We start from the raw sequence: 12,147 nt of genomic DNA on the forward strand, positions 1-12,147 counted from the left end.
CAAAAATTGTAACTCATATATGGTAATGAAGCGAGTATTATTTTTCATAATGAAATTAATAATTTAAATATTAAAATATTGAGGATAAATTATACAAAAACCTCCCATCCTAACATTTAAAGTTTAATAAGTAAACCCCTTTGAATTTTTAAGTTTGCGTGGATATCCCCTTGAACTTTATTTTTGTGTGAGGGCAACACCTTCAAGCTTTCAGTTGTATGCAGATAACCACATAAACTTTAATCTTATATGGATAAGTAACGAACAAAATGAATCATGGGATAAATTTATGCATGTATAAAACATAAAGTTCGATGGGGTTATATGTAATTTAGCGTGATGTTAATACTAAAACACACACATATATAATACTACTTCTAGTCCTTAATATAAAACCTCATTCGACTTTTATTTTAGTTCTAAATATAAGACACCAATCCACTTTGTTTCTTATATTTATGTATTTTTTCCGAAGGTAATTATTCTAATAATGATAGTTCTAACCAACATATTTGATTAGTCAACCAACTTTTATAATTAAGACCGAATGTAGTAAATATTAATAGGTTATAAAACTACCAGGATGTATTAGTAATGAACCTGACAAGAGGAAGGGAGAGTTTTACACGAGAATAATTGGGAGAAATTGTCGCGCTTCACATCCATTTTGAATCGCATACTTGCATGTGCATATGTATGCATGTATGCATGAGAAAATCTGACAATTTGAAAAATTTCAAATCTTAAATAAAAAATGCCTATAAAAAATGTATTATTATTATTTTTTTTTTTGATACAAAGGAAAGAGAAAAACTCAACGCTGGTAAACTAAATAAAACTAAATAAAAAGACCAGGGAGTGGCATCCTGCTTACGTGATCCCACTCTCCAGGAGAAGTCTTGCCGTCGTATCTCCCGAAATAATTTGGAGGCCTATACCCATAGAGAGAGAGCGCTTTGCAAAGAAGTCGGCCTTGTTGTTCTCATCCCGTTGAATTGGAATCAGCTGCATATCCCAATGTCTTCTTATCAGGTCTTGTAAATCCCGAATAAGGCTATGATCCTTGTGCACTACACCATCATCGGATTCTACTAGCTTGCAAACTTCCAATGCGTCCGTACAGAGAGATAGCTTTCGAATCCCCACGTCCCATGCACGACGAAGGCCCATGATACACCCCCACAGCTCCGCAGTGAGGCTGTCCCCATCTGCCAGACGAAGCATGAATGCCTCTACGATCTTACCATCAGGGCTTTTGATAATTCCCCCACAACCAACACGTTGAGAAGCGTAGGAGAATGCTCCGTCAACTAGAGCGACAAAACGGTCACGTTCTCTGGGTTCTGTTCTGTCTAGTTCCGGGCTCGGTTGTTTAATGATCTTGCTTTTATGAGAAAGGATCTGCACCGCCTTACCCATGCAACGTAGGATCCCATTAACTTCCGCGATGCATGCCGAGGCGCTTGTGTTGGTATCCTGATGTACCCTTTCATTCCGTTTTTTCCAGAGCACCCAGCAAAGGATCCCAAATCTCGCATCCCAGCGGCCTTGCTGGTCTTTTCGTTGACTGTACAGATTATAGTGGATCCATTCTTTCAGCTCCTGTTGCCAAAAGCTATTCTCTGTTCTGGGGATACCCAAGGCCTCCCAAGTTGCACTAGCTAGATCGCAGTCCCGAAGTATATGTATGATGTCCTCCTTCTTCCCAGAGCACCACTTGCAAGTCCCATCCTGATGCAATCCTCGTCGAAATTTCTCTTCATTCGTGAATAGTCTGTCATGCAGGATTAGCCACAACGTCGTCTTGCACCGTTGTGGAATCCGTAGTCTCCAAATTCTCGCCCACTCAGGGCTCTGTTGATTCTGCTCCTTCGCAACTAGTTGGTAGGCTGATTTTACTGAAAACACTCCACTCTTTTCATGTTTCCACCGAACCTGAGACACCCCATTCCTCTGCACTATCTCTGCACCCTGTTCGACCAAGTCCCACGTAGCTTTAATTCCACTCCAAGCCCTAGAGCCCTTTCTGTTCATGTCGATGGTGGGAAGGGTGTCATTCCCACAGCGGTATTTGCCTCTCATCACGTTGACCCAGAGTGCATTTCGGTTTGTTATAAGACCCCAACCAACCTTCATGAGGAATGCCCTGTTTTGGAGACTGGCGTGTCTAATACCAAGGCCTCCGTGCCCTTTCTCTAAGCAGACCCGGTCCCAAGAGACGAGGTGCGCTTTTCTTTTATCCGTAGTTGAGCCCCAAAGGAAGTCTCGAGAGCAACGGTCTATATCATCACAGCAGCTTGTGGGCAGTAACGCCGTTTGCATGACATGGTTCGGTATTGCCGAGGCCACACTTTTGATCAACGTGTTCCTTCCCGCCAACGAGAGTGTGTGTATCTTCCAACTACTAAGTCTCATGCGGACCTTGTCAATAACGTATTGATAAGTATTTTTAGTTACTCGATCATGATGTAGGGGCACACCAAGGTATTTTCCCAAGTCCGCAGCCAGAGTAAAACCCAGTTCGTTACTCAATTGTGTTCTTCTATTGTGGTTCACATTGTGGGAAAAGAAGACCCTTGTCTTAGCGTTGTTCACACGCTGGCCAGAGGCTATACAGAAAGCATCTAAACACTGCTTGATTACCAAAACTTGGGAGAGGGTTGCTTCAGAAAAGATGATTAAATCATCTGCAAAGAATAGATGGGTTATTGGGGGGCCATCTTTGTTCAATCTAATCGGGTTCCAACACCCTCTCTGTACTTGTTCCTGGATTAGGTGAGCCAACCTTTCCATGCATATCACGAAGAGGTAGGGTGAGAGTGGGTCCCCTTGCCTCAACCCTCTAGTTGGAGTAAACGAATCTGCCTTGCTGCCATTCCAGAGAATTTGCATAGATGGAGTGGTAAGGCATGCCTCTACTAGCCGTATAAACTTTTCTGGAATACTAAGGTCCGTGAGACATTTAATGATGAAGCTCCATCGCACTCTATCATATGCTTTTTCAAGATCAATTTTGATCGCCATGAAGCCTTTTCTGCCTTTCATGTTTCTCATGGAGTGGACCACTTCCTGCGCCACTAAAATATTGTCAGAGCTAAGTCTACCAGGAACAAAGCTACACTGGTTGGGAGCTATGATGCTTGGTAGGCAGTGTTTGAGTCGGTTCGCAAGGATTTTTGTGACCGCCTTATAAATTACATTACACAAACTTATGGGTCGAAAGTCTCTCAAATGCTCCGGTTGGTCTTTCTTCGGTATGAGAACAATCAGCGTCTGATTGACTTCCTTCACTGCTTGGGGACAAGAGAAAATGTTGGTGAGAAAATCGGTGACCGTGTGACTAACATGCGGCCATTGGCTTTGGTAAAACAAAGCATTAAGTCCGTCTGGGCCTGGAGACTTTAAAGCTCCCATATTCATGATGGCATTCTCCACCTCCTCCTTTGAAACATTTTCCCCCAAGCGGCGCAAATTTTGTGGGTCAATGGGAGGGAAAGATACTTCACAAGGGAGAGAGTTTTGATGATGCGTCTCCTCTTGAAATAGTGTGATAAAATATTGGGTAGCCATATCCTTGATGGTACCGTCATCATAGATCCACTCTCCCTCAGCATTCTGGATAGCTTCTATGCTATTTCTTTTCCTTCGTGCATTTGCTCTTAGGTGGAAATATCGAGAGTTTTTATCACCTAGATAGAACCATTCACATTTTGCCTTTTGTGCCCAAATGAGTTCCTCCTGAAGAATTATGTCCTCAAGTTCACCCCAAAGCTGTTGTTGTAGTTGCATCAGAGACGAGAAGGGCCCATCCTCTTGAAGCACTCGGTTAATACCATCAAGCCGCTGCATAAGCTTACGTTTCTGTCTTCCCACATGTCCGTAAACCTCATAACTCCAAACTTTCACTTGCCTCGTGAACTGCTCTACATTTTCTTTCCAAGACCTGTCTTTGATCCAGGTTGTGGCTACAAACCTGTCAAAGTCATCATGCATTACCCAGGAAGAGAGGAAGCGGAAAGGTCGTTGGGTGACGGCAACGTCGCATTTCTCATGCATTTGCAGTAGAATAGGATGGTGATCTGACTTGAAGTGATAGAGCACTTTTGCTGACGCAAACGGAAATTGGTCAACGAAAGCTGAGTTAGTGAGTATTCTATCCAACTTACTAGCACAACCCTCGCGTCTCCAAGTAAAGAAAGGTCCCGCACTCTTCAGCTCTGTAAGCTCCATGCCAACGAACCAGTTGAGGAAGTCCTTATCAATACCTTGAGGAGAGCGAGCAGCGGATCTCCTCTCGTGACTATATAAGGTAGCATTGAAATCCCCCCCTATGTACCATGTACCGTCAACAGTGGATTTTAGACAGGATAACTTTTCCCACAACCTTCGTCGTTTTCCCGCATTAGTACTTGCATACACGCAGGTGACAAAGTAGTTGGTAGCTCCTTGAACCATCACAAGGTGTATGAGCTGATCATCAGAATCTAAAATCTTGACGTTCCAATTCGTGTCATTCCAGAGTACCCATAGTCCACCACTACGTCCATTCGCATCAACAATGTGGGAATTGTTGAAACCAAGCTTCCTCGCTATGCTTCGCGCTTTATTTCCACTTGACCGAGTCTCCAAGAGTGCTAACAAGTCAATTTTATACGTTCGACAAAGTTCCCGAACCAGGCCTGGGAATGACTTCGCCCCAGACCCTCTGCAATTCCAGAATAGGCTATTCATGGGAAACCACGTTCAAGTGGGGTTGGCTTTTAGGGCCGTTGACATTGGTTAATCCAAGATCCACCATCTCAGTTGGTATGCTTCCATTTGTTCCCCCATCCTCCAGTGCGTTTAATACAGATTGCGTGTTATCGTTGTTCAACATGGGCTCATCAATTTGATCCTGATCCTCGTCCGCCTCCTGGCCCACCAGAGCTTCGAAGGGGTTGTTGGACATAAGAAAACTACTAGAGTGTAGAAAACAATCTTGATTTAGAATTTAATAATTTTCAATTTCTTTTCACGGGATTTGTCCTATGTGTATCAAGTGAAAATATACATTTGGTTCTTTAACTTTTTACAACGTATCGGTTTAATTTCATAATTTTAAAAAGTAATATATTTTAATTTATTTGTAATAATCATAATTGTTTTGAGAATTAAACTCAATATATATCAACATTTGAGAATGTTTTATCAACATTTCATATATCAATATCATTATTTTTTGTTAGTAATTTTAAGGTTAGATAACTAAAAATATATTTTTTTAAAGACAATAGACAAAATCAAAACCTTGTATAAAGTTAATATGCTGAAAATATATTTTAGCCTGCGTATTATAATGCTTTATTATGTACCAAAGACCTTAAGAACTCCAATCATTAGATATTAATTTAAAGGGTTAAGGTGTCTGTACTAACTTTATACTAATTTTATGATATACACCTGTTCAAATAAAAGCATCTTCGATTGTGCATTTCTTATGAGTCTTCATTTAGTAATTTGGATTCGTTAATGGATGTGAATATTGGGAATCTGGATAGAAAGGCCCACTGAATTGCAACACTATCTTCCATAAGCTAACGAGAGTTAATAATCACATATCATTAAATACTCCTATGATCTTTAATACAGAATCAAATTATTGAGTTAATTTTGGTTCTTAATGTAAGATCTATTTTTTATATTTATAAATTTTTTCTAAATTACTCTAATGGTACTCCTTCAACCATAATCAAGTAGGAGAAGGAGAGGATATTAAGAAAAATTATTATGGTGTTTAAGTGTTTTAGAAAAAATGTGTTATATTTTTAAGATCAGAGGCAGTATGACGTTGCTTTGGAGGAGATTGAAGGAAAAGCATTTGGAATGTAGAATTATACAATGTTTAGAAACATGGCTGCAGTTGTTTAAATATATCTGGTCAATGTTTATTTGGATGTTGTAATGAGAAAACTCTGCAAGGTTTATTTGTCTCTTGCCCGTATGCTAGCTAAAGGTCTATTTGGATTGACGGTAGAAAAAGTAAGTTATTTTTAATTTGACTTGTAAAAAAGTTAAATTAGATAAAAGTTAGAATAGGTAATGTGATTTATGTTTAAATTGATTTTTTGTAAATAACTCAGTTTGTAAAAGTAGATTATTATTAAAAAATAATCATTTACATTATAATAAATGAAAGACAAAATAGTATATTCACACTAAAAATTTAATGAGATGACTTATAAATAAAATCAAGAAAAACCTTTTTTATTCTGACTTATAAGACCGGAGGAGTATTTGAAATCAAAAGTATATTTATAATTTATTTATCACTTTCAGTTAATTTTAACTAATTTTTTTTATTTATAAACTAATTATTTGAAGTTTATAATAAAAAATAGAATGAGTAATAAATTCATTAAAAGCGAAACTTAACGCCTTTTTAACTTCTCTCTCCACTGTTTAGCACTACTTACTAATTCTAATTTTTTCTCTCTTCACGATTGAAAAGTCACAAGCAGCAAGCTTTTACTTATAACTGGTTCTGGTTTTTGATGGAAAAGCACGATCTCCCCATTGCCAATACAAACAATCAAATTTTACCAATCGCACGGTTTGTCATTTGCATCGTATGATTACCCACCAAAGCGTCCTCACAAACAGACCCTAAAGCTGGCTTGGCTACTTCTCTATCAAATTGCTAAATTCATACTCTTCAAAGCTTTCAACAATGGTCAAAATGTACACCCCTCCAGCTTCCACACTGGCTGGCTTATCTAATTTATTTTCTCTGGATTGTTTTAGTTACTCCTCTTCTTTTCTAGGCTAAGAAAAAGAAGAGCAAAATAGATAGAATGTGATGTGTAGATAGGAGTGGGATGTGCGTTTTGCAGGATACAAAATTTGACAAAACCACAATTAGATTGGAAATACCCAATAAAACCAATTGCAAATTACTTAACAAACACTATCTAAATAACTCGAGAAACGTCTAGGTTAGTTTATTTTAAGTAATTTTATACTATAGAATGTAATTTTATGGAGGAGTTTTGTTTTTTAAAATGCAAAAGTGTTTTTTTGAGAATTCCAAGCACTCATTTCATTAGACATTAGTAAATCCTGACTATAAAATTCTAGATTTTAATAGCTAGTTGCCTAAGTGACAACATTACTCATCATGTTTGGATGAGTTTTTAAGTTTTAATTCGATGTTAACACATTTGTATACTTTTATTATATTAAAAAAAATGTTCAAAGAAGGGGATTTGGCATTAAAGAGGAGTTATTCTGAACCCTTTTTCTTCTTCTTTTTGCTAGCGAGTTATTCTGAACATTTTCTTCTGTGGTTAACCTAGATATTTGAAACAGTTGGTTATGGCTTTGTCAACATAAAAGTAGGTGAGATTGTTAGGATCAAACTCTTTAACCAGCCAGTTATTGGTCTTGAGATAACAAAATACTAAGAAAATTATTTCAAATAGTTTTTACTTCGAGATTTTCGTGTTGAATCGTTTATAGAAACAATAATCGCTTAGTTGAGAAAAATTTCTTTGTTTTGCAAGAAATCAAACTAATTGCGGATAATTATTAGACAATGATCCGTTAACTGAATTTTATAAGGAAAATTATATATTTTTTTTGCCAGCTGAAGGAAAAATATGTTAAAACTAAGTAGCATCCCGTACTTTAAAGCAAAATTTATGAATTACAAGGTTTCTAACTTAGAAATAGTATGATTTATTCTGGATTTTATCTTTTATATTAAATATTCATCCATATGATATTGCTATTACTCCTAAAGCAAAATTTTAGGAAAGGGGTTGGGCTCACCCACGATCCAATAATAAGGCACCTAATGCTTGCTTTACTAAGGCTTGTCTTTACGGGTACGGGAGCATGACAAGCAAATCCTTTTTTTTGGTCCAATAGGTAAGAATTTTTTAGCTTCACTATGCTATGGTGACGCCTCCTCCAGCACTGCGACTAAAGTCACAACAAAATGGCACTCTTAAGGATCAAACCCTTAAAACACTATATTGACATACCAGACTTGGGGATGGTAATATTAATATTAATATGGGCATACCAATATATAACATGAAATCTAGAAGTTGTATTATAGATCAAATATAAACACTATATTGTCTTTAATATAATACCCAATGGAGTAATTTATTTAGGCTAAAAAGTTAAATAAATTACTTAATTATAACATATGTTACATAATTTTTTAAAAATACTTATATGCATTATATTATATATCAGAATATAAGTCAGGCAAATTAGTTTGAAGAAAAAATGATAAATATAAATATTTTAAAATAATTTATTTAGTTTTATTAATCTTTTTGAATCAATTAATTATAGATCTTCTATTCTAATCAGCAATACGGTGACATTCTTGAAGTAGGTTTACATTGTTGGACCTAAAATGTGAGTAGTTGGCAATGGACTCTTCAGAATTTTCCATTCGACAAAAAATTGTTTAACACGTGTGACTATCCTCCTCCAATCCCACTCTCACATTTATTATTATTATTTTTTTTTTACCAGCAATCCCACTTACACATTTAGCAGCCACCCCAGTGGTTAAGTTTCGAAATATTTCATAATATAACTTATTTTATTTAAGATATTAATTTCTTCACATATTTCTCACTAACTATAAAGTTTTTTTTTAATTAATTGACCAAACTTTTCTAACTGATTACTGAAATAACTAATTATAATTAATTTTATTAAAATTATTATTAAGTGCTTATAATAAAGACCATAATAAAGTGCACCTTTAGAGTTCCGACTTTGTAGGTGGTGAGGACCGGCCAAAAAGTAGGCCAAAGAAATTTTTTTTTTTGTTTCAGAAATTTAATTTACACATAGCGACTCTATAGATAAAAACAAATAAGTGATAAGTAGAGAATTTATTTTAATTTTAAGTATCAGATTTTAATTTATTTTGTTTCATAAATTTATAATTTTTATAAACTATTTATGCAGCATTAATGCTTTAATAAATACTCCTTCCGTTTCTTATTATAAGATTTAATTTTTTGAATAGTTTTATCTCTTTTTATAAGATTCCTTTTGAGCTTGTCTAAATATTTAATACATTATTACCTATTTGTGTCATAATTTAATGTATTTAATACATTCTCTTTTTTCATTTATCTCATTATTACTCTATCACATCTACCTATTTATGTATTGGAGTATATTTGGAAAAAAATTACATTTGCTACATATTAATTATTTTAACTAATTTTAATTATTTTTTAAACTGTGTGATTTAGTCAAAAAGATCTTATAATAAAAAACAGAGTAGTGACTAATTTAATAAATTTTTATAAATGAGTTATTTATTTTTCATACTAGAAATTATAGGGAGGAGCAATTTATAAATCTTTCATGTTTTAAAAGCCTGCTGGATTGACGCGCGCACATGTAGGGAAGGGGCTAAAAAGGGAAGCCAAACACCGTCCATCAACTTCGATAGTTACGAAGCTGAACCAACCAGGACGGATACGACGGCAAATATAAAGACCCTTTTCCTCATTTCTAAAACCTCACGCACAGACGCGCACACGCTTCGTGGCCTCCGCCTTCATCTTCCTTCCTTTCTCACTTCTCTTTCCCCAGATCTCTCCCACAAATGGCCTCCATAACTGGAACCACCATCTCCGCGACCTCTCTTTCCAGCTGTTTCAAGCACAGACCGGTATTGCAATTCAAGCCTTTCTTCTTCTTCTTCTTCTTCCTGTTTTTTTGCTTCTCCGGTTGATTTACCTAGATTTCGCTGGTGATTGTGTTGGTAAAATGTGCGGTCATGGTCTTTTAGTCTATGTCCTGTCTTAAAGCTGCTCGGACCCTATGCATTCACCTGAAACACATTCATCACTGGTTCATGAGTGCATCATGTATTAGAGTAGACACAGTGTTTATTGAACCTGCTTATCTGTTTTGGAAACTTTTTTTCCTTTTATATTTCTTGTGAAATTGAGCTGGAGATTTGTTGATGTCTGATATTTCGATTGTGAAATTGAGCTGGAGATTTGTTGATGTCTGATATTTCGATGTAATATGACTGTGCACCTGCAAATAAAAAGTGAGGTTTTCTTGCTCGTTTTCCTTTAAAAATATGACTGACATATTTGTCCAACTCTTTGGTCTGTAATTATGCTAACCAAATCAGACCTTGAAGGGAACTGAGTAATTGATTGGAAGCCTGAAGATCTTGCCTGCTTTTAACTTTTACTAGGTCTCCTCTGAGTTATTTCCTTTGAAGCTTTAACAGAGTCGTCACCAATGGCATGGTAGCTTTGTCGAAGTACCATCCGGAGTCCATTATAAATTTATGTCAGTTAGCCGTTGTTTTGATGGAAAGGATGTACTTATTTTAGACGACATTTCTCATTTTTAGCACAGTTGGTGATTTACTGGTTAACTGCTTCTTAGTTTCTATGTCACATTTTAGTGGTGTGTATTAGCAGTTTAATTATTGATTTCCTTGTGCTCACTGACGTTAGAAGAAGATATTAGTCTTATTTTTATTTTTTCCCGTGTTTGTGGTTATTTCTAACTATGTGCTTCTTCCGATGCTCATTTAATTCTTCTTTTTGGATGCAAAAACAGGCCTCTCTTGCTGGGATCTCTAAGCCAAACTCAGTTTCCCTTTCAGTTAAAGGGAAAACTTTTCCATCCATTCAATTGCAATCAAGGTCATCTCGATTTCAAGTTAAATGTGCAGTAAGTTTTTTCAGAAACAAACTCTCGTATTGTTTTTCTTTGGCTTATAGTTTTCTGCTTATAAGAATGGGGTTATTTCTCCTTTAGTTTTTAGTTTTGCGTCTCGACTTTTAGTTAACAGCCATGTTCCAGTCGATTGTGATGTATGAAATCCCTATAAATGTTCCTTGTAACTTCCAAAAAAGAAAAGGTTGTCCTTGCACTATAATTTTAAGTCGGATCATCATGTAGGCCTAAATACATTGTAAAAGCCGATTTTATTCTGAACCATCATCACGGCAAAGCCTCATGCTCAAATCTCAGAAACTTGAAATTTTTTGTTTGGCACTATTGTAGCCTGAGTTTTTGTAATAAGTAATCATGTGATGTGATCGGCATGTAATTTTGAATTTTGAGCGCAGGCTAAACCGGAGACAGTTGACAAGGTGTGCGAGATAGTCAAGAAACAATTGGCACTACCCGATGGCTCCTCCGTCAATGGAGAGTCCAAATTTGCTGCCCTTGGAGCTGATTCTCTTGACACGGTAATGGCACATTTGTCCTTGCTCTGTTCATGCTATAAAATATTTGAACATTTTTATCAAAAGACAAATTGATTGTAGCAGCTCTACCCTGAACAAGAGGGGATATGTTGCCCTGTTGTAGTTCAGGAGAGTAGCTGAGTCGAAACTCCAAGTAGAAATCCAAACTCCCTATTCTTCACATGGAGTGGGTCAAAAAGGCCTCTGTCTGAGTTTTCTTCACCCCTTCACAAAACTGGGCTGCTTGCTGGCCCTTTTGGTCCTGGCCAGTAAAAGTTGGTTGTTGAGTGATAAACAGAAGTAACGGGACTATCTTTTGACGATGTCTTTGCAGTTCCTTTATCCTGAATCAAACTCTTCATCTTGTAATAGCAGTTTTTTTTTTTTTGGCCGCTTGGATTGTCCTTGTCTGGAGTCTATCAATTTTGTCTCCATAACATGTTTAGCCCGATTCTGGTACAAGAAAATACCATTTATCGTTTACGCTGTTAATCATTTTGACTTGCTTTTCAAAATTTTTGCAGGTTGAAATTGTGATGGGACTTGAAGAGGAGTTTGGTATCAGCGTTGAAGAAGAAAGTGCCCAGAAAATTACCACCGTTCAAGAAGCAGCTGACATGATTGAGGAGCTGATTGCATCTAAAGCTGCTTAAACTATCATAGAGTAGTCTGAAGTTTATTTTAAACAGGTTCGCCATATTGGCTGAAGGGATTCAGAAGTTACCGATTTTATCTTCTTATTTCAGTATGAGCACTCTCTTCTATGACTCTTGGATCAGTATTATTCATTTGTAGAACTTAAATGACTTTTGTGATTTTAAATTTTCATGTCATTTGCGGAAAGTTTACTATGTAATTGTGATTTACGAGATTTGCCCCTCCCCAACCCCCGATTTTTATTTTTTAA

At 36.5% G+C, this 12,147-nt stretch overlaps 1 protein-coding gene across 1 annotated transcript; it reads left to right on the forward strand.

Annotated features, from left to right (window-relative positions):
- Positions 1–9,525: 9,525 nt before the first annotated feature.
- Positions 9,526–12,147, forward strand: LOC114737668 (acyl carrier protein 1, chloroplastic). The gene is made up of 4 exons (XM_028925625.1): positions 9,526–9,691; positions 10,606–10,719; positions 11,121–11,243; positions 11,765–12,147. Exons 1-4 carry the CDS (start codon positions 9,626–9,628, stop codon positions 11,891–11,893), a joined length of 432 nt encoding a protein of 143 aa, XP_028781458.1. The 5' UTR covers positions 9,526–9,625; the 3' UTR covers positions 11,894–12,147.

Source organism: Neltuma alba, unplaced genomic scaffold (genome assembly GCF_004799145.2).
Source record: "Neltuma alba isolate B1F8T4 unplaced genomic scaffold, ASM479914v2 tig00013478_pilon, whole genome shotgun sequence".
Lineage (NCBI taxonomy): Eukaryota > Viridiplantae > Streptophyta > Magnoliopsida > Fabales > Fabaceae > Neltuma > Neltuma alba.